General features: G+C 37.6%; 3 protein-coding genes across 3 annotated transcripts; all 3 read left to right on the top strand.

Annotated features, from left to right (window-relative positions):
* The first annotated feature begins 11,498 nt into the window (after positions 1-11,498).
* On the top strand, positions 11,499-15,725 carry LOC126593608 (serine/threonine protein phosphatase 2A 57 kDa regulatory subunit B' beta isoform). Its single transcript, XM_050259709.1, has 2 exons — positions 11,499-13,144; positions 15,220-15,725. Exons 1-2 carry the CDS (start codon positions 11,975-11,977, stop codon positions 15,541-15,543), a joined length of 1,494 nt encoding a protein of 497 aa, XP_050115666.1. The 5' UTR covers positions 11,499-11,974; the 3' UTR covers positions 15,544-15,725.
* Positions 15,726-18,421: 2,696 nt separating this feature from the next.
* Positions 18,422-20,943, top strand: LOC126594056 (uncharacterized). Its single transcript, XM_050260258.1, has 4 exons — positions 18,422-18,762; positions 18,866-18,976; positions 19,629-19,697; positions 20,588-20,943. The coding sequence occupies exons 1-4, from the start codon at positions 18,613-18,615 to the stop codon at positions 20,636-20,638; spliced, it is 381 nt and encodes a 126-aa protein (XP_050116215.1). The 5' UTR covers positions 18,422-18,612; the 3' UTR covers positions 20,639-20,943.
* Positions 20,944-21,145: 202 nt separating this feature from the next.
* Positions 21,146-23,555, top strand: LOC126594055 (transcription factor MYB27-like). Its single transcript, XM_050260257.1, has 5 exons — positions 21,146-22,045; positions 22,147-22,263; positions 22,362-22,491; positions 22,646-22,743; positions 22,857-23,555. Exons 1-5 carry the CDS (start codon positions 21,982-21,984, stop codon positions 23,201-23,203), a joined length of 756 nt encoding a protein of 251 aa, XP_050116214.1. The 5' UTR covers positions 21,146-21,981; the 3' UTR covers positions 23,204-23,555.
* Positions 23,556-23,779: the final 224 nt, after the last annotated feature.

The following is a 23,779-nucleotide window of genomic DNA, read 5'->3' as shown; positions in this document are numbered from 1 at the left end:
CGGCAAGGTGTGGAACCAATCTTGCGCCTTGCCTTGTAAAGTGGGGGGGAATATTTTGCACATGAGAATGTCTTTGTTACGATAGATGATCATTGCGCTTCGGTAGCACTTTAGGTGTCTCTCCGGATCTCCATCCCTTTTGAAGAATGTGAAATGCGACATGCTAAACTTGCGCAGAGGCTCTGCCTGCTTGATCTCATCCGTGAAGGCTGACCTGCTTATGTTGGTTATGTCTCGTTGTAGTGCCTCATCAGTGACCTCCTTGCATTGGAAATCGTGCAATTGCTTAGTCATAAACCTTTCTACTTATTTCTGAATTTACATTTGTTGGGGTAGCAGAGCTTTCAGTTGCCCCCGGTCATGACCTGCTAGTCTAGGTTGCTCTTCTATGTGTTCAGCTAGTCTATGTCGCGGCTGTGGTGCATGTGGTACGTTCCTAGCAGGAGAACGAAGTTCTCGCAGGCTGCCGGTTGAATTTAAGTCAGATTGAGTGATTGCTTCTCTTCGTTCGTCGTGTTACCTACTTCGATGTGAGGTGGAAGATGCTTCTTGCAGGCCTAACGTGAATGAACACTTCGCTTGGGAGGTTGCTCATGTCGATTATCGGAGTATAGCCCTAACCGTGAATGTATACTCGTCCGTAGGCCTAACCGAGAGTGTACACTCTTCCGAGCGCTAAGGTAATAGTATACACTATCTCGGGGGCTTAGTCGGGAATATACACTACCCGAACGCTTGGTTAATAATTGGTCAAGGGGTTACTTGCCGGGATGTTGTTAGAAAGGTTCATCGTCTCCCTTTGTCTTACTTTGGGATATCTCGTCTGGGGCGTGTTGCATCTTGTTACGCTGCAAGAGGTCGCTTGTCAACTCTATGCGTCTCTTTATGTAGTGGAAGTGTAATGGGCTTCGGGTGCGAAATTTTAGTTGGGAAATGTCAAATCTGTGGAGAAATGGGGTGAAAATTCCCCCGGTTTAATCATCGGTTTAGAAATCTGAAGTTGAGACGGTTGAACCAATCTTGGACCAGTTTGGATTGCTAGGAGGGCCACGTACGGCACACATAGGACATAATGTTGCCTGGTCTGCTTGGCATTGGGCCGAGGGTGAATTAGGCTTGCGCTAGGCTCGCGCTGAGTCACGGTTCAGGCTGGCTCACCTTGGGCATGGGCCCACTTGAGCTAGAGTGGCATTGGGACCTGTTCCATGAGCCTTTAGCCACCTGGTTTTGGGTTTGCATTTCTTGGGCTCGTTGCGGCATAACATTTTGGGTTGCTTCGCACTGAGCTTGTGGCCTTGTAGCATGGACCTTGGTCTGCTGCTACGAGGTGGCGCGGGCTTGGGCTTGCTATTGCATGGCTGCTTGCTCACCACAGGTAGAGGGCTCGCCATGGGCTGCCATGGTGGTGCCTTATGGGGGTGATTCTGCTCCATTAGCCATCGTGTTAAGCCTCGTGGATCGTTGTGATAGGGCTATGCCTCGATCTCCATCGTTTAGTCCAAATCCTTGAACGTAGGAAGTTCCATTCATTGTGATTTCCAAATTTCGAGTCATTATACTTTTCTTTTACATTTATTCAAAGAACTTTATAAAAAATTCGAGGAATAAGAACGTACGAAAAATCTACAAATGAACGAGAAATGAGAAACTTTGAATGCGAGAGTCTTCTTCGAGCGTGTGAATCAAGACTCTCAATGAAAGCACCAATTTGTGGATGCAAATTTCTGCCGTCTTCTCCTTTGACGAAAATGCACTTGCAAAATAATAACACCTAAGATTAAAGCCAAAAGCCTCACGCGCCCATGATGAATAAGGGGCTTTGGCCAAAGAATCTCCGATACCTAAGTTAGAATTCTGAAAAGAATGTTTAGGAGTTTGTGAGTAGCAAATGACTTGGCTTTTTAGTGGGAGAATAGATCTATTTATAAGGGAGTGGCCGGCCCTATTTGGAGAATAATGGCCGGCCATATATGGTGAATTTGTGTGAATAATTGCAAGATATTATGTGAAATAATATCTTACAATTAACATGGTAATTAATCCTAAATTAAATAGGAAAATTGGGCGTTACCATTTGAATAATGATTTGATGAGGAGTGATGAGAGAGATTTGAATAAATACTATTTTAATCACCTTTGACTCTTCCTTGATTGAGCCGTTATTGTCCGTTGCACGTGCATGGGAATCCCGGTATGTCTCGAGGGTAATTTTGTTATTTTTACCCAAAAGTCCACGTGTCACCTTCATAATTTTCTTAATTATTTTTGGCTCCACACCGTCAAAGGCACAAAGGATTGTAAAGACCTTTAAATATAAACTTGTGAACATGGGGAGACAAATTTGTGGCTAGCATTGGGGAGATGACCACTGTAGGTGTGATTCCCTAGGTTTCAAGGCTTAAAATTCAAGAGTAACGCTAAATCTGCCAAAGATTCTTTTGACCTTGGCATGTGTGTTATCACTGTGGTGCACTAGATCATTGGTTCTGTGTATGTTGTGGCCACCAGAAGGTTGTAAAGGAGTATCACGCAAGGAAGAACATTTTCCACAAGAAACAAACTTTGCCCAAGTTTAGAGTCCTGCAGATACGACATTGGAGACATCTGACTTCTAGATGTTCCTGGCAAATTCTGGAAGACTAAGTTTAGGATATAGAGCCATATAGAGGCCGAAATTACCTAATTGTTTTGGTTTAATTTGTGAACAATTTTTATGTTTCTAAATTTCGAATTGGTGATTGTTTTCTTTAATTTTAAGTTTGAATAATGATGAATGGATTTTCTCGATTATGTGATTAATTGAATATCAAGTTTATTCTTAGTTACTGTGACCAATTCAATTAAATTATCATTATGTATGTTTTTTGGGGAAGTTAGTTTTCTGCTTGATAATGCTATGACTTATACCATATTGAATGAACGTAAGTACTTTACTAACTTCATATCTAAAATTTTACCTTCGAAAACTCTTAAACCCATCACATCCTGGTTTAGGTCTATGGCATAATCCTCATAATGTTGTCCAATGGTATAAAATCACCATTCAAGATATTCGAGCTAATGACTATCACATCGAAACCACCGAAAAGAATCTAGTGGATTATTTTTGCGTAACTTCCCACAAATATGGCTGACAATGTATTCTAGAAAAGATTAAACATTTACTAAATGGGTTGTACTAAATCACTATTCAAGCCGTAGAGGCGCACTACGTGGCCAGCCTCCCCCTGCGTTTTCTAGTCCTTACATGCTGGAGGATATATGGGTCATAGTGTGATGTGCCATATACTTAGTTTCTCTCATGGCATCCCTTCACCCAAAGTAAGGATATTGTACCCATTTGCACACAATGTCAAGCTTGTTTATTAGGGAAATTGCATATTAGACCATCCCTTACAAAGATTACTATTGACCCTTTATCTTTTCTTCAAATAAGGGACATTTGTAGACCAATTCAACCACTGTACATACCATTTAGATACTTTATGGTTTTGGTTGATGCATCGACCAAATGGTCATATGTTTTCTTATTGTTCACAGAAATGCTGCATTTGCTGATCTCTTGGTGCATATTATTAAACTACGGGCTCAGTACCCTGGTTATTCCATAAAGTCTATTCGACTGGATAATATTGGATAATTTACGTCGAAAACATTCGACAACTACTGCATGTCTCAGGGTTTTGAAATTGAACATCCAGTTCTCTATTTTCACACCCAAAATGGTCTCATATAAGCATTCATTAAGTGCCTTAAATGATCCAGAAGAACATAAATCACGGCCCTAAGTGGTGTAACAATATCGAGGCTGAGATTAAAAAGCTCAAAGATGCTGAATTCATTGTGGAAGTTTTCTACTTGGAGTGGTTAGCAACATGGTCTTGGTTAAGAAGAAAAATGGCAAGTGGTGTGTGGATTTTACATATTTAAACAGCGCAAGATCACTTTGTCAAAGATACCCAAAGATGAAGAAGTTAATCCTGACATTAATCATGGTGGTGAGGAAGCTGAGGCCTTACTTTAATTCATTACGGATTTTGGTGATGACTGAGTTCTCATTCTGAACAATCCTCCACAGTCTTGATGACTCTACAAGAGTCAACAAGTGGCCTAGTGATTTGGGCCAGCATGGCCTATTTTACAAACCTAAGACCGCCATCAAGGGGCAGGTGCTAGTAGACTTCGTTGGGAATATTTTTTCCTCATCTATCCTATGGATGAAACAACCTTGGCTAATGGGAAGCCGTCACATGTAAGGCAAAACCCTAACCTAGGCTCTCTACTTGAACGACAGTCTGGTTATTTCGTAACTTCTCTACAGAAGCGTTGATCTTCATCAAGGTTTCCCAGATTTGGTCCATGAAAAGGGTTATTTACTTATTGGATTTCCATTGTTTCCAAGCGTGGTCGTTGCTCTATGTCTGCTGTTACTTGCCCTGGGAGTTGTAGTGGTATGCGGTAGCGAGTTATTCACTTCTGGGATAATGGATCCATCAAAAGTCAGGTTATTTCTACCAGTGGGATTAACGTTGGCATTAACTGAGTTTTCCTCGGCCGACAAATCGGTTGGCAAAGTGATATAGTCTAGAGGAATATAAGTTCACTCTCAATGAAAGCACCAATTGTTGGAACCAAATTTGCGCACTATCGTGAGTTGTGGTTGAGCATAAACTCGAGCAACCTGTAAAACAATAAACAATCGTGAGCAAGCCTAAGATAGGAGGGACGGCGTGCATTGGCCAAATGCTCTCCAATGGTCAAGTTAGTGAACGATTTTAGACTCAAGGAATGGGCAAAAGAGTTTAAGTGTTTAGATTGCGTTACCATAGATGAACCCTTGATGGGTGTATTTATACCGTGGGGAGAAAAACATTTTTAGAATAGAATCCTCGTTCTGAGCCAAAAAAACCTAAAGGATATCTATAAGTAGATATTACACCCTCTTATGAGTTATGATTACTTGTGGTGCATGCTAATTCCTAGATTGTAGAAATTTCAAGACTTATAGGATTTGATTGTTTCCATATCTAGATTAGATTGTGTGTCTTATGGAACAAACATGGTCATCCAGTGAAGTCACTAGGACTCCGCCTAGTACCCCAGATTAGAGTGATTGTGGCACCATTACTCATTATGATATAGCTCCGCCCAGAGCTGGTAAGTCCATGAACAGACTTCTAAGGTAACTATATTGGAATTAGCCTCTTTGACCCTATTAAATTCATGGTTCCACATTAGGATACGTAGGTTGTCCAATCCGGATTCAATTGCAACGCCCCCGTCTCCGCGCAAATAAGTCCACGGAGAACTCAACTTCTTACACCTCATCATAGGCTTATCGTCAAAAGTGATCCCTGATGTAATTATTACATCATATCATCTTTTTCTTAGAACTACATTAGTGATTTGATTCTCCATCCTAGAGAACTATAGGAAATTCTTCCCGGATTCATTCGCCCCCTTATCAACCAACCCTATTTTTTATTATGAATAAAGAAGTTTTATTTTTCAATGTATGTTATTTCTTTTTTCTAGTAATGCAGGGAATATCTTATCCACCACAAGCAAGGTATAAACTTTAAAAACTTCGCATGAATGCAAGTTAAAAAAAGTTCAAAAGTAATATTGTCAGATGAGCCTTTTTTAGCCTATCCCGTCTTGAATAGTCAGCAGCTTGGAAGACTCGAATCGTAATAAGCGTGGTTACGATTAGTGGGCTATGAGTATAGGCACATGGCACCTTGACCCTGAGGTCCAATGCACCGTCCAACCTCTGAAAAGTTCATATAACTAGAAAAGTTGTGGGTTATAATGTTTAAACATAGGCTCTACGCCATTCAAGGGAATAGTAAAAGGGGCAATCCAGAAATCATCCAAGGGTGGCTCTGAACTCCGACTCTGAGTATGACTACATTTATCCCAGACCAACATACTAAGTAAAGTATGTTTTGCAACATCATATGATAGTATATGTGAAGAAGGCATCTAGACTAGGAAGTCTTCAAGATAAATTTTATTCCATTGGAGCTTCGATACGTGGAAATGCTTTGGCCAAGCCAAGCCAAGGTAGTCTGATCGGAAATGCTCAGGTCTGACGCATAGGTTTGACAAAAGGATTTAAAAAGTGTTTTCGACCCATATACCGACGACCAAGTCTCTAAAGTACTTTTGTGTAAGCTTCACTGGAGATGGACATGCAATCCAGTCTAGGAAGAGAAATCTCTCCTTATATTACATTGCAAGTATTGAAATCCTTGACCCAAAAACTGATCGTGGCAAGGTAAAGAAATATTATTGTTATTAATTTGCTCCTTGCAAATCGTTTCAAGTATGGAATGAACTACTTGAATATGATAAATGCGTTGTTGAGCACGAAGTGAAAGATTCTTCATAGGTTTAATGTTTAATTCTTGGTACCGAAGTAAGGTGGTACTCTGACTATCGCAAACAAAATACTTTATGGATGTGTAATTTGGGAGGTAATGTTTTTTTTGAACCAACGTTGTCGAGATGGGCTTTTGAGCTCTATCCTGGACCCACAAACTTACTTGCGTTTTGCTCTGTTGCTGATTTAATTTCTCAATGTTCGTTTACTTTAGCAAAGTTTATTGGATTAAAAGGTTTTCATGGATAAAAAGGCGCTAGACAAGTAAATATTCACACAAGCACACATTTATTATCAAAGCCCTAATAAAAAAGTTCAAGTTGGTACAATGGTTTGGGGAAGACAGACCCTTACCCCTGGAAAAGAAAGATTTTGAAGACTGTACAACATACTTGGCCAAAGAACATCAATTTTGAAGGAATCTCTGTCACCAGATCAAGTGCGTATTACACCCATCTAGCTGCTTTCCAGGCAAGATATTACATTGAGGGCGAGTGTATATTGCTGAGATTTGACCCATATGCAGAGGTTGTAGGGAGAGTGCTACGAGGATGAATGTTATGGAACAAACCGTAATAAGTGAGGGATATTAACATGGAATTATGGCTAAATTGGGTATTGCATAATCCTAGTTGGCAGAGATTGGGGAGGAAAAAAGGTTTTTTGGTTTGAAGATTCTGGACATCGAAGGATTACAGAGGAAATTGGGTATAAAAGGAAGGTTTGAGTTAAAACGCGAGAACTTCATGGTATGAAGATTAAAATGATAATGGAAATCTCAAAGGAGAATCAACTATTTAAAGGTAGACTGTTGGAAGATCTCACTCTTGAAAATAGAGAGCATTTTGTTTAGAGATCGATGCGTGTAAAGATCAAATTCAATCAATAACATGCATGCTTAATTCTTTGAAGAGCATGCACACGAAATGGAGGTGTTAGTCATCATTACGGTTGATTTTGTACGATTTTAAACGATGAGTGACAAAGATCGAAGCAGCTGAACCACCCCATTTTAATGTCAAAAGTCAGGCCAATGCACATGAAACTGAAGATTAAACTATACTTATTCCAGCTTACTCTGGAATGCATGGTCTTTGGATAACAATCCATTATGGGAATAGGTTACCTTTCAGATGGATAATTGGGGGCAATTATGAGACCATGATTTTCCAAGGTCGGAGCAAGGCTGATTCGGAGCTGGATCAAACGGAGCAACGGTACCACCATCACCATGTTCCGGGGCAATAGGCAAAGTCTTATCGGCTCCACTGGATGACCACGCTTATTTCACAAGACACGCAATCAGATCCTGATACGAATCCAATCAGATCCTTATATGTCTTGGAGTTCTTACAATCCAGGACTGGTGTGTGCCGCAAGTAATCATAATTTCTAAGAGGGTGCAATATCTACTTCTAGATATCTTATAGGATTCTTTTGGCTTAGAATGCAGATTCCATCCTAAAAATGTCTTTTTCTCCATGGTATAAATACACCTATCTAGGGTTTATCTCTAGTAACGTAATCTAAACACTTCAATTATCTTGCCCACTACTTGAGTCTAAAAAACTATTCACTAACTTGATTGTAGGAGAGTCTTTGGCCGGCACACACCCCCCTAGGTTGCTCACTATTGTTTATTGTTTTCTAGGTTGCTTGAGTTTGTGCACAACCACCACTTACGACGGTGTTTGAATTTAATTCCAATAGTTGTTGTTACCTTTTTGGTTGTATTTTTCATTAGTTTTTATCGTCTCCTAGTTTATTTTGCCTTATGCATTTCCTAGTCCAATTGCCAATTGGTAGAAACCCTATCAACACTTATATAACTCATTCGAAATAAATTTAAGAACTACCATAAAGATCTTCATTGTTTTCGCCATTATACTGTCATCTTCATTGTTTCATCTAGGTTTGCTCATAAATTGTTGGTAACTTCTGAGCCTTCAAAATTATGGTGTGAATTTGTGATTTCAGAGTTGGATTATTTATGGGTTTTGACTTGTCCCATCTAGTTTTCAAGATCAAGTTATGAATTGTGCGTAATTGTCTGATGCAACCTTGCATGTTAATAGTTGGATGAAATGTCTTGATGAATTGAGAAACTGCTTTCTTCAAATCTACATTCAGTCTAATTTCAAGATTATATCACTGTGTAGGTAGTATGTTGTAACTGGTAATTTGGATGAGTAGTTGGTGAGGCACTAAGCCATTTTTGATTTGGTTTTGTTGACAATTAAGATTATTATTTATCTATTACAATTTGAATTTTTTTTTTCTGTAAGTGGATAATTTTTGCTGGTTCAAGATTCTTTTGAGATTGAAGTAACTAATGGTATTGCAAAAATCCCTGAGGGCAACGATGGATTTGTCTAATCTTTTCAATTGATAAGACTTTTGATAATATTTCTTGGTTGGGTAGTGGGGTATGAACAACTTTTCTATAAGTTCCATTAAGGATTGCCAAAGCATGATCTTCTCAAAGTGGTATAGCTTATCCTCTAATGTACGTTAGATTATGTATTTACCCTATGTTTGCTAGGGAGGTTGTAATGTTTAATTTCGCTTGTACTAAGAGCAACTCCACCCATGGTCCAATTGATAATGCAATTGGGTTGAATTACCTTTGGTCCCAAAAAAGTGGTCCGCTAGTGCAAAAAAGTGGAGGCTAATTGGGCCAAGGGCTTATGCCCTTTCAACGATCATTGAAAGAATTGCATGGATTTGTAGGGAGCCCCCACATGAAATTTTTGTGCAATGCATCAGCGTTGGATTTCCAACAGTAAAAAAAATTACAACTTTTTCTACAGCTGCCACCTAGCGAGCTCTTGGGCATCCAACATAAATAATTTGAAATTCAAAGGACATGATTATTCTAACGATAAAAAATTAAAAAAAAAAAAAATCAAAAAATTACCCTTTTTTTCCTATAAATACCCAACCATCTTCATTTTTATGTTATTGAAATTAGACAATCATTTTATTTTCATGGAACAAACTTACAAAGCATAAAAAATAAAATATACATATTGTTAATAGTGCCCTTGCCTTTCACAAACAGGCAATGGCGGATCCATGATTCTAACATCTGGACCTAATCAAAGGACGTTAGGCGCTAGTCTGGTGGCGAGCTGAGACACCAATGCTCCTAGACAAGGTCTTGGCAAAGGGCTAGGCAGACTAGGCGGATTTAAGTATACTTACTACTATGTATCATACAAGTAAGTACCTAATTACACTTACAAAAAAAACTATACTTGTATTGAGAATGTAGGGTTTATTATTTTAATTAGGTATTATTAAACTATAACATATGAAAATGTCAGAATTTTTGCTTTAGTATTTTAGTAATTTTGATGGTATGAGATGAAAGTGCAAGTGACTATGAGTTCATAGTACTTTATGAAATAATTTTCAAAGGTCATATGAATTTATAGGAAATCTAAATTTATAAGAAATAAAAAAAAATTAACGGTTATAAACATATGGTATAAAAATATTGGTTTAGTAATAGATCATCGCTTTGCTAATTAAAATGATAGGGTGACATAACCTGATTGGAAAAAAATTAAAAGAAAAAGAAAAATGGGAATTGGTCACGTCGGAAATGGAAAGAGAAAATCTTTCTTGTTCTTTGTAACCAAGGTTCAAGAAAAATAGAGCCATGGTGATTTTCTCTATATTCCACTTTTCTAAAATTAGATATTTCTTATTGGTTCAAAGTTTTTGTTATAGAACATCTACACAACTATGGTCGTATTCTATTTTCCCCACGTGTCCAGACAATTTGGTGGTCCTCATAGGTCCTCAGAGGCCCTTCTTTGGACGTCTGGTGGTCCTGGGCCACCTCGGTCCGACAATGGATCCGCCCCTGCAAACGAGTGGACTTGCACAAAGGTAATTACTGTTCATGGTGAATAATAAAAGTAATTTCATTGCCTTGCCCTTACCCTTCTAAATGGGTAGACTTGCTCTAAGTTAGTCGAGGGATTGTAATTTACTTTACATCTAAAAAATCTTAATGAAAAGAAAATAATATGTCTCTATATGAAAATACATTAAACAAAAATACTTTATTTTTCGATGAAACAATCCTGGAAGGTTTTAAAAAATAATTTATTTTATTTCTTTTTAGGATTATAATTTTTTTTATTTTTTATTTTTGGGTAAAGCACAAAGTACTAATGTCATTGAGCAAATTAGGTTTTTGATGAGAAAAAGAAAAGACAAAATATGAACCAACCTAACAATAGAAACTTTACTATTTTTTTGCCCCAACAATTATCCTCAATACAGTTGGGGCCCACCAACAATTACAAGGATCCATCCAATCCAACCTCCAACTCCAATGTTCTCTTTAAGGAAACTTATTTCAAGTGGTGATAATGTTTACTATTGTATTTATCATATTCAGATGAGTTTGCAATTGATGTATATCCACAACATAGATTTTGAAATTTAAAATCTTTCAACAGTAAATTCAATAATAAATAGAATGGTGACATCATTATTAATTTAAAGTAGTGAGCAAAAATATTTTTCGATCATTAATATGGTAAAATCTCCTTTGCAACCTCGGCAAAACAGCACATCTCACGTTTATCTTACGTGATCCCATGCCACGTGTAAAAGCACAAAAAATATCAAAAATTCAAATAAAATAAGATGAATTTAGCTAACAAAATATTAAGAGTTAATCTCAATTTATTGCTCTAAAGTTTCTTTGTTTTCAACATTTCATACATTAAGTTTTTTTCATTACGGTTTGGTACCTAAAATCATAATTTTGGAACTCTTTCATACATCTGTTAAGCTGCTTGTTAAAACAACAATTAAATTGTGACGTGATGCCCACATGGACAATAACTAGAGCTACAGGTCAATATAAGCCTACTTGAATATTAAAAAAAAAACAAAATTAATTAATAAAAAATAAAAAATCTTTTTTCTTCTTCCCCTTCAAAATAATAAACTAAAATTAACCGAAATATGAATTATTTGCTGTTCAACCGAAAAACAAACAAACAAAATATTCATTGTTTATCAAAAACAAACAAGTGTCAGTATTTTAGAATTATTTTTTATTTTTAAAGGGAGTTTATGCAATCATTCCCATTTTTGCTGTTTCAAACTTTTCTTGTTTTTCTTTTTCTCCATAATTATCCGCCCTCCACTCCCATACTCACACACACTCTCTCTCTCATCTCGGGTTGATCGCCGGAACCACCACCGTCCGATCAAGTCGCCGGCATTCCGGCGATCTGGCTCAGATGACTTTGAATTCGGATCCACCAACAACCACTCAGCGATTCCAATCTCCAAAGACGGTACATTTCTTCGTACCCCCACGCCCCCTTTCGATTTCAAATTCAATTTCGTTTTCCGACGCCGAAATCGCCCATTGAATAGAACTACTCGGGGATTTGATTGATTTGTGGAGAATCTAGGGCTCTCGTCCCATGCATGTTGAATCAAATCATCGCCAATCGCCGATTGCTTCCCCCACGTCGCCAGAGCTGCTTCCCGATTCCCATATCGATCGCTGTCCTCAATTCTAGGGTTTAGGATTCGTCGCTGCATTGGGAAATTATGTTTAAGAAAATCATCAAGGGGAACAAGAAGCCCGCGAAATCCGAGACACATGATCCTTCTTCGTACGGGTACGGGCAGCCCGGGACCCGCAATTCTGGGGCGGTCTCGGCGAATGTGGTCGTAAACCATGCCTCCCGCTCTGGGCCGGCTGCTTCCGGCACCAACGCTGTTGGCGCCGCAGGGATTACGGCGTTGCCGCCTTCTGGAACCATCGAGCCTCTCCCTTCGTTCCGTGATGTGCCAGTCTCGGAGCGCCAGACCCTGTTCCTTCGCAAATTGCAGGTTTGTTGCTTTCAATTCGATTTCTCTGATACCCTTAAGAACCCTAGGGAGAAAGAGATTAAGCGTCAAAGCCTTTTGGAATTGGTTGATTTTATACAATCTGGGTCGGGTAAGATCACCGAGACTTGTCAGGAGGAGATGATTAAAATGGTGTCTGTTAATATATTTCGGTGCTTGCCCCCTGCGTCCCACGAAAACACAGGCCAGGAGAATGCCGATCCTGAAGAGGAGGAGCTTTATTTGGAGCCGTCCTGGCCTCATTTGCAGTTGGTTTATGAGCTTCTTCTTAGGTACATTGTGTCATCTGATACGGATACCAAGGTTGCCAAGCGTTATATTGATCACTCATTTGTGTTGAAGTTACTTGATTTGTTTGATTCTGAGGACCCGCGTGAGCGCGAGTACTTGAAAAACAGCCTTCACCGCATATATGGGAAGTTCATGGTGCACCGACCGTTCATCAGGAAAGCCATCAATAACATATTCTATAGGTTTATATATGAGACCGAGAGGCACAGTGGCGTGGCTGAGCTTTTAGAGATTCTTGGGAGTATAATTAATGGGTTTGCTCTTCCAATGAAAGAGGAGCACAAGTTGTTCCTTGTTCGGGCACTTATACCGCTGCATAAGCCGAAGCCAATTGCCGTGTATCACCAGCAGCTGTCCTACTGCATAACCCAGTTTGTTGAAAAGGATTACAAGTTGGCAGATACGGTTGTAAGGGGTTTGTTGAAATACTGGCCGGTGACCAACTGTCAGAAAGAAGTTCTTTTCCTTGGAGAACTTGAAGAAGTTCTGGAGGCAACACAAGCTGCCGAGTTTCAGCGGTGCATGGTTCCTCTTTTCAGACAGATTGCTCGCTGCCTCAATAGCTCTCATTTTCAGGTTTGGGAATATTTTCAAATTTTATTGGGTTTGCTTCATTTAATTATCCATTATGATTATTTGTTTGTATGGAAGACTAGAATTTTATTTTGCTGGAGCTTTAAACTAATACTGACAGACTTATTTTGTGAATTTTACTTGGTGGTATTTATCTTGGTAAAGTTTTTCCTTTTCCATTTTTTTCTTCAAATTTTGTTATTTAGTTTTGCTTTTGTTGTACTCATGATTACAATGAATATTGGTATTTATCTTGGTCAAAAGTTTTTCCTTTTCCATTCTTTTCTTCAAATTTTGTTATTTAGTTTTGATCTTGTTGTACTTATGATTACTTCATTGTATGAATGTATTGAATTGCATCATGATATGAAATCTTGCTCAAATAGAAACTGCTTCTGTTTGTGAAAATTGCCATTAGTGAGCATTTATTGTAACCGAAATACACTTTTCCGCAATCTCTCTAAAGCTACTTTTTGGTTGAATACCATGTCATTGTTCTCCTTACCTCATTTCTCTTTTTGCACGAGGCTGCGTCCTTATTAGTTTATTCTAGTTTGATAAATTTACCTGTTGTCTCTTTCTTTTGTTGCTGATCTCCTACTAATGTGACTGCCATTCTGTTATATTATGGTACACATAAGTGTTTGCTTTTTGTGTTCCTCCAATGGGAGAAATCTACCTTCAGCACATAATTTCTGTTGCCTTAGCTGTTTTGCCTGTTTCTTTTACATTTGATATGATCTTTTTGTAATTTTTCATCCGTCCATCTTTAAAGAAAAGGTCAAAAATTGATACGTTACTTGAAAAGAAAAATCAATTACGCAATAATTTGGAACACTGGTCTATAGTTTGACTTGGAGGGGTTTTCATTTCTGGACATTTGACGAGCGGGGAAGGTAGAGCGGTTGTTATAGATGGCTAAAGTTCTTATGTTAATGTTTTAGGAATGCACATAATATGTTAAAAACACTGGCGTCCTTGTCATATTGATTTTCTATTGAATAAGCAGACATGCAACAATATAGTGGGTGACATTGACATATGAGATCAAGTTGTAGTCTGGCGGTATATAGGGACCGTATAACTTGAGAGGGAGAAGTAGTTACTTATTACATAAAGGACCATCTTAAGTATCTGAAATCATATAGTATCAATATTATGGGGGCAAAAGCACAAGATTGCCTCGTTAGACAAATCCCCAGGAAATTGTGCATTAGGCAGTGGAAAACTAAGTGTTTGTTAGACATGAATGTTTATGAAGCAATGATGGATGCAACCTTCTCGATTGACATTTTACATTGATATCCCTTTGATGGTTAAGATGATCAATTTATGAAGAGAAACAGTTCACCTTGATTAATCTAACTTTCGATGTATTTTTGTGCAAAAATGCTTGCTGTATTTGACATAGTTTTAAATTTTAATAGTTCCCGTTCATCCCTATTAAGTGTCCTGCTGACAACATTCCTGATTTGTTAAGAAACCTGAAACCTGTAATGTAATGTTCGGATGAAATATCATGGGCTTTTTATAGTTGTAACTTGCAACTAACAATATGTATGTTTTGTTTTTCTGCCAAACAGCAGCAGTTGTTTGAATTTAAATGCTTTTTTTTTTGTTCTCATTTTATGCATTTATTGTTATTTAATCTTGTAGAGGTCGCACTTGGTGCGATGGCAAGTGCCTTCGCCCATGAGCGGTAGGTCTCGGGTTCGAGACTTGGGAGCAGCCTCTCCATAAATGGGGGTAAGGCTAGCCGACATTCACCTCTCCCAGACCCTGCGTAAAGCGGGAGCCTTGTGCACTGGGTACGACCTTTTATTGTTATTTAATCTTGTCCCCAATTAGACGGTTGTCTAATGCTGTCTTGTGAAAGTATTGGTATGACCCAGCAATAAATGGGATTCTAGTTAGCTTTTGTGCTTGCCGTCATGAATAATCTCAATGTAATTGGAGGTAACTCTTTTAACATTTATGAAATGGTGAAGGGATAGGATTCCAATTCAAAACTTCTAAAGTTGTATTTTCCTAATAATTGCATTCCTGGAAGGTTTTTCTGAGTCACATTTTTAATGCAGGTTGCGGAACGAGCACTCTTCTTATGGAATAATGAGCACATTGTCAGTTTAATTGCTCAGAACCGCAATGTCATACTACCAATTATTTTCGAGGCGTTGGAGATGAATATCCAAAATCACTGGAACCAAGCAGTTCACGGGCTGACTGTCAATGTCCGGAAAATGTTTTCGGAAATGGATGCTGAGTTGTTTGAAGACTGCCAGAGGCAGCTTGCAGAGAAAGAAGCGAGCGCAAGAGAGGTGGTAGAACAACGAGAGTTGACATGGAAAAAACTGGCAGACGCGGCAGCACAGAGAGGGGAAGAGGATATGGTTACGAGCTGAATGATCAACCAGGGTTTCATGTACCGGCATTGGTGGTATTCTTTTTTAATATATTTTTTGTCGTTTAATTTTTTGATCCCGGTTCAAGTCATTGAAGATATCAGAAGCAGTGATAAATTGTAATTTAAGATGTACGGAATTTGTTAGCAATATGCTGCAGATTAAGAATGATTTGTGAAATATGTTTCGTACTTCTCCCTCTTCATTTTTCGAATTCTTCTACCATGTTGGGAACAAGAATTATATGGTAAAGTTATACTTTTTTGTCTATCTTTTGTCAATAAAACATTGGAAATGGAACCTGCTTTCCCATGTGCACAAAGTGAGTTTAAATTTGTGTGATGTTTTGCAAACGAGAGCCTAATCCAGTTGGGTAGAGCAGTGTCTCCGAGCCATTCTGATGTAGCTGAGTTTGATTTCTTTTCTTGTAGTATAATTAGATTAGAATATCGTTAGAATCGAAAGAAAATTTTGTGATTTTTCAAGCAAAAGGAAATTTCTTAATTTTCAAGAGAAATATGTGATGTCATTTACTTAACAATTATGAATCAAAATGTTCACCTCACCAATGAATTGGAACTAATGTTACCTTAAATTGGGAAGTTCCAAGTTCCAACCTAGAAACTTGAGAAGATTAGGATACTACACATTTTATGAGTTTCCAATTTTCTAGAGCAAAATATTATATGTAGAGGATAATGCACTGATTTTCCTTCAACAGATTAAAAAGAAAGGAAATAATAACTATACATTTATTTATTTATTTTTCTTTTTCAATACTCACATTTAATTTTGTTTGTAATTTTTGTTAATTCACTTAACATGATGACTACTATTCTAAAAATCCCCGCCTAGTGCCACCTAGGCGTTAGATGGCTAGCCACCGTCTTGATTAATCCTTAGACGTTTGAAAATTAAGAAAAGACACCTAGACCCGCTTAGGCATCAGCTAGGGTGCCTAGGCGCCTGCCTAGCCCACCCAGACCTGCCTAGATAGCCACCTAGTCGGGACTCTCAATTGGACAAAAATATATGATTTTATTTTGCATTTTATTTTTTTAATAAATTGTGAAGAAACTTGTTTAATACTTAGATAAACATGCATTATATGCTTATTCCCCATATTTTCATTATGTTTTAATATTTTATAATCTATATGTCATTCTAATTTGCATTTATGTATCCCAATGCAATTATGTATTTCTTTTAAGTATAAAGAAGTATTTATTTATACGATTTATAATAAATTTACTTAAATCCATTTAGGCCCCCGCTAGACTTCTAGGCGCTAGGCCCCAAATCCCCATCTGACTAGAGGCTAGTTTCTTTTAGAACCTTGATGATGACTAAAAATAAAGAGGGTACATGTAAGAGGAGAAAAATGTGGGTATCATTTCTCAAAAAAGAAAAAAATCTTAAAATTAAGAGCGAAAAAGGGAAATAGATTAAAAAAATAAATTATCAAAAGGTTTTCGTCAACCAAATACTACTAAAAGAAAAAATTTAGTTTACAACGAGGTTAAACGCTCAACAGCTTAAGGGATGTCGATAAGCTTGATCAAATAAATTGGACCAAAACAATACGAAGAAATCAAGTTATCCAATTCATCAGCCACAAAATTCACTAATAAATTGAGACATAGTAGACTCATTTAGAATCTAAAGCAGTTGATGCTTTAAGTGGGGAAAAAAAAAATTTATGTTTATGAACTTTGATGCAAGGTTCAATTTAAATCACTTCCCCTTCGTCCTTAACAACTTACCATCTAACCTCATGAACAGTGTCACTCTACTAAAAAGAGTCAACAAAGAAAAATAAAAACAAATATGTTATTCTTAACATTTATTTGTACCATCTCTTTAATAGAGATGAGACGCATAGACCAGCTCTACCTCTATTAAAGAGATAACATAAAAAAGGCAAACTAAAAATTTAATAAAAAAAAAAAAAATTTGAACAAGGTTTATTATATTAACACTCCATATTGTTGAATAAACCTCATATACTTAATACATCCCACATTTGCTTTTCAATTGAAAATTATCTTAATACACCTCACATACTTTTCCCTAATACCCTCACACTCCACATTCTCAACATCCACATTACATTTTCTACATACACCCCGTATTTTCTATAATTCCAACATTATCTTATAATACTCATTTGTTTCTTAAATCTCTCCTTGTTCAAATTTTTCCACATTAGTATCCTTCCCATTAAGAAAACTTTGGAAGTTCTTAGCAGTAAACCCTCCTTTTTATCAACCACAATCACCTGTTGCTCCTCACTTGTGGGGCCAGTTTCGCAGAGAACTGGGAAACCGTGTCCTCCATTGCTCCTTCCAGAATCTCTAAACTCCATTTGGTTGTCCTAACGATTATTTCTGTGAGTACTCGAAGCACTCCAATTCACATCCTTATATAAATATTGGGTAGTATGGTTTCCTGGGGAATCACAAGCAGGTATTGGGGAAGAAAGTAGGGCCTCCTATAAAAAAATTTAAAAAAAATGATTTTGATTCATAGTTAGATGCCCGTTAACATATGTTTGAGAAGATAAATATGATACTTTCATAAAGGTTAATAACCCATAATAAGAGAAAGGGTTTGGGTAAGGAGGCATGCGCATATATGAAAGTGCAGTGAAGGTTTTTAAAGGTACGTAGTTTCATTCGTTAGAGTTTTGTTTAACAGTAAAGGGTGGAAGTGAGAGGGGTTTTGATAGTTGAAAAAGATAAATAATATATTAAAAGTAATTTAGAGTGTATTGAGAAATTTATTACTTTTTCTAAACCTAACAAGATCAAAATTGTCATTACATAATATGATACATATATCATTTAATATAATTGGTCTTAATAAAATAAAAAAGACCTTCGAACAAACGCCAAGGAAATACAAAACCTCAGCCGCCCAGCTTTGCTCCATCATCTTCTTCATCCAACAAAAAAATCCACACACAGACGCATAGACGCTCACCTCTCTCTTTCTCTCTTTCTCTCTCTCTCTCTCTCTCTCTCTCTCTCTCTCTCTCTCTCTCTCTCCGTCTAGGTACGAAAGAAGGGCATGTCGCGCAAAGGAGGAAGTGATTCTTCACTGCCAAAGGACGTGCCTTGGAGGACCTCAAACGTCAAACCCATCCCCAAAATTCACCATTCCCCTCTTCTCCGTATAACCCCCAACCCTACGTCCAATTACGCCCTCTCCGTCATGAAGGTCAGTTTTCTCCCAAACTTTACCCCCATTTTGCTCCTCTAATTACATTGTTCTTTTCGTTTTTTTCTCATCTGGGTCGTCGTGCAATTGTGTAATTTTGCAGCACCCGAATCCAGTCGGAAGTGGGTTGGCCATGGAAGCTATAGTGGAATCCGCTGGACCGGATTGCATTGTCCCAGGACAAGTAGCACCCGTCAAATTACTTGGTCTCAAGGTTGCCTCCTGCTCTTCTTTTTGTATCACTAAAATATATTCATACTTATTTGGTCCAGTAAGCCATTATTTAGCTTTTTAATTCACAAATTTTGACTAATGCTTTTGTGGGTTAGCTTACTTTTTGACCAATTGCTGCTGCCTGTAGGTGGATTGCTATAACTGTTATGCTATCTGAATTTAGAATTTATAATTTAAGTTATGCTAAGTACCTATGCAAATTTAGAATCGAAACATCTGGTACGGGTTGGGGTTTGCCTGTTGTTCTTTTTAATTTGTTTTGCTTTCTTCTCTGTAATGTTCCAACTTTGTAGTATATGCCATTGCTTTATGTTTGAATTGGGTGTCTTTTTTTGATGTTATTCGTAAGTTTATTACTTTCTTCAAACGCTTGCAATTTCTGCGTACACTAATTAGTTCTGCTTTTCCGGAGGCGTATTTTGCGGCGACGTGTCTACTTTTACTAGGACAGTGCCTGTGCTTGATTGTCTGTTTCACAGTTGCGGTTTGGTTCTTCGATTTGCTTATTGTGCATGTGCAATAGATATATGATATATCAAGTTTTTACTTTATACTTATCAATTATCTGTGCACCTGGTCTATTGTTCTTCTTAGTTATTATTGTTTTAATTGAATATTTGTTTTTCTTGCAGGTATGGCCTATTGAAGTTAACCTGAAATTTTTGGAACCAGTAGGGCGAGAGCTGAAGCAGCTTGGAAAGGTAAATTCTATGTTTCAGATCAGTTTTCCTCTCGGAGTTAGCATTCTTGAATAGATAATGAAAGTAGATAGCTTTAGAAGAAAAAGAAATAAAAATACATAAAATAAAGCTGGGAACGATCTTGAGTTATGGTGTTGTCTCCAATATCATGTAATGGAAAGTAGCAAGAATGTCAATAGATTGATACACGTTATTGATAATTCAAGTAATGAAGAGAGATAAGGTGAACATTCTGAGCATAGTAATTCAGAAATGATTTTCCTCAATAGTAAAACCAATCAATGATCTGCTGAAAATGATATGATGCCAAGAAACAAATGAGTGCTTTTAGGTCGAATCGATTGGAAGTGTAGAAATGTTCTTGCACAGAACCATAATGAAATTTACTATTGGATACATTAGCATCTTTAGTTCTTGCTACATATCTTCTGTGTTTAGGGTTTGTAAGAATTTATCAGCTTCTATTTTCAAGCTGTGGCCTAGGTTTTGCAGACCTGCTTTTCCCCAAAACTGATGATTTTTCTATGAATTTGAAGGAGGTTGGGTTTCAGTTATATCTGATTGACTTGCTTTTCCCAAAAACTGATGATATTTGTATGAATTGGAAAATTTGTAGCTCAGAATTAAGACTTCTCTGTACCCTTTAAGTTTTTTTCTTTTACTTGTCCTGAAAGTGAATAAGTAAGGATAAATTTATTACCTCAACACTTTCTTTGTGGTCACGGTTCTAGAATGTAACTTCCACCATTGTTGATAATAAATTGTTACTTTTGTTTGATACTTGTCCAGTACTCACTGGCAGAACAGTTTGTGCTTTCATACACAAAACATGAAAGTCCACAGTTCCAGAGGTCTTAATAATTAATACATTGATCATGTCTCTAATGCAGTTCATGGATGATGCTGTCAATCTCATGAATAAATCATTTATAGATCGCTAGGTCATTGATTTCGTGGTATCAAGAGGATAGGTAATTGCAGTCAGCAGAAGCCTAACCAGGAAGAATGACTTATTATGTGGTCTCCACTCTCCACTTGTGTTGTCTTTGCTTGTGCTGCGGTTTAGGCGTATGTAGTTGTTAGTATCTAAGATCAGAAGCGGGAGGTTTCTTATTTTGTATTGTGGCATGAAGAGTTTTCTTTTACATGTTATTCCCCCCCCCCCCCCCCCCCCGCCATATATACAGTTTTCCTGTTCAGTATGTGACTTTAATAGTTGAATTTAAATAATATGAGTCTTGGAGAATGTCTAGTTATATTTGAAAGCTTTGTCTTCCCTGTACATATAGCACATAAATGCATATGTAGAAGTCAAGTTCAATGACTAGGATTGGATATATTAACTTACGAGATTTGAGGTTTATTGATTCTTTGACTAGGATTGGATATATTAACGTGCGAAATTTGAGGTTTATTGATGTCAGAGATGAATGCCAAGTTTGCCAACTTCTATCTTTTGTCGAAGGTCAAGACATTAGATGGATTGGTTATAAGGTGTCAACCATTTGTAGTTGTGAGAGGGATAAGTTTCGTTCGTTACCAAACCATCTTTTACTTTCGACTTGGACAAAATTGGGAAGCTGGCATCCATTTCTTCATTCAACATACCTGAATCTAATGAGTTAATATATCCAATCCAATGTAATTCTTGGCACCAAACTTGTGGTCATGAAGCATATACCTGTGCTTGGATTAGAAGGGATATATTTCCTTCAATTCCCTCATTAATAAAATCATTCACATCTACCTTTAACCTTGAAACTTATTTGTTGCCCACTCCATTCCAATCCCAGGCACCAAATGAACCCTAAGTTCAAGGTAGGTTGCAGAAGGGATAATTGAGCCCTAAATGTAAGGTACAGTAGTACCATCAACACTGGTTTTGGATACTAATACCATACAAATATCTTCGGTTTGGTAAAATTAACGTATCATTCCTGTTTTGGCACAAAATTGGTATGGTAATGGTATGGTTCGGTATAATGGCTAAAAATTCCACTCCTCCGCAGCCAGTCCAAACTTCTCTCCAGATATGCAAATGCAAAGTGTCCATAATATCTTTTAATCCAATCAAAATATTTGCTTCCCCAGGCTACCTTCCTAAACATTATCTCTTTATCCCTTCCCTTTTCTCCCTATTAATCATATATTATATGAATAATATGATTAATAGACAGAGACAAAATGGCTAGAGACAAAAAATGTGATGCATAAAAAAGGGAGAGAGAAGTAGAATCATCAACTGTTCATCTTCCTGGATGACCTAATTTGTTGCCTTAACTGGATGAGTTTATGTAAGCCAAAGCCAGTGGTGGAGTTCCCACAAACTAGTGGAGTTTATGTAAGAGGTCTCATTTTTCCCTTTTCCCCAACTCTTTTGCCACCCGGTTCTGTATATAAGGGTTTAGCTTCTCTTGGTTTGTCACACCAATGATGACTTGTCAAGCAGCCATGGATGGAGAGAAACTGCGTAAAGGTCCGTGGCTCGAAGAGGAAGATGAACGACTCACCACCGTTGTAAACCTTAAGGGGAATCGGAGGTGGGATGCATTAGCGAAGGAATCAGGTAAGCACATTACATATGATTTTTACGTGTGAAGTTTAAAGATGACTCACTTCATATGTAGTGAACGGATAAATTCAGATGCGGTTTACATCATGCAGGTCTAAGGAGGAGTGGTAGGAGTTGCAGGATGCGGTGGTTGAACTATCTCCGCCCAAACATTAAGCATGGCCAGATTACCATCATAGAAGAGAAAACCATTCTCCAACTTCATCAACGTTGGGGTAACAAGTGAGTTTTGTAGTTGTTGTCTTTGGTAATACCTTTTCAAGTTTGCGAGATTATTACCTTCTTGCTACATCACTAGCACTATCACCTAGCTTAAGTGCATAATGCTGTAGTGTTCTGAGTTTGTTCTAACTATATCACTACATCAATCTTATAGGTGGTCGAAGATTGCCCGAGCGCTGCCAGGAAGAACCGATAATGAGATCAAGAATTACTGGAGAACTCATTTAAAGAAGAAAACACAGATTCCAGATGGTATATTGTGCTTCCATCATTTTCTTCTGATTTCTGACATATTTTGTGAAAAATGCCAAGGCTTGTTCTTCAAAGTGCTTGCTCCACATTACTAACAATTGCTCTGTCTGCAGGAAATTTCCAATGTACATTGAACAAAAACGGACGAGGTCTTTTCTGCCAGGAAGGTGATATGAATAATGAAAAATACGACTTCGATCAAGACCATGACTCCGTTAAGAATTCATGGGAAACCAAGGTTACTAGCTCTGATGATCTTGGTTTATCAGACTTTGCAGTGACAAATTCTCCATATGAAACCCAGTTATCAGATTGGATATCTGAGCTATCAAGTGAACAAAATGGAACAGCCTATAATCAGGACTGTAATAGCGTCGAGTCCGATTTATGTCATCTGACATGGACTCCGGATGATAGTGATACATGGGACTGTCCAAGTTTTCTCTGGGACATGAATTAACAGAAACTCAATAGTGTGAAATGTGGATCGAATGAACGTCAAAGAATCTTACTACAATGCATGTTGCTAAGAAAAATGGAATTTTTTCCTTTCCAGCTCCATCAAGTGAAGTTTTGGCATATCTTCTGGGAAGCAAATACGGCAGCTGATGATGGCTTAACAAATATTCTTGGGACAAAGTAAGGAGGGTGAATAGCTTTTGTACGCTCGTCTACCTAGAACAGTAGGATCTACTTCGATAAGTTTGGTAGAGTTCACCGTAATGTACTTGATGAAGCTTTTCGAAGCTGTAATTTGTAATGGCATGCATTGGATGTACAATCATCTAAGTTAAATTTAAATTGTTTTCCCTCGTCTTCTCTCTAAGCTGTTAAAGCGTAGCGAAAACGATTCAATGAACACCAAACAAAGCAATATTACAATCCTTTCAAGGCCCCACTTGCCTCCTTATATATAAGGAGTCATTTCTCTTTACATGACAATGTGACATCATTTCACCTTACAAATGTTATAATATGAACTAAGTGACATTATTTCACCACTGTAAAAACTTTGTATTCAAACTGTTTATTCTCT

This window comes from Malus sylvestris, chromosome 12, assembly GCF_916048215.2.
Source record: "Malus sylvestris chromosome 12, drMalSylv7.2, whole genome shotgun sequence".
Taxonomy (NCBI): Eukaryota; Viridiplantae; Streptophyta; class Magnoliopsida; order Rosales; family Rosaceae; genus Malus; species Malus sylvestris.
The sequence above is the reverse complement of the archived record's forward strand: the minus strand, read 5'-3'. Positions and strand labels throughout refer to the sequence as shown.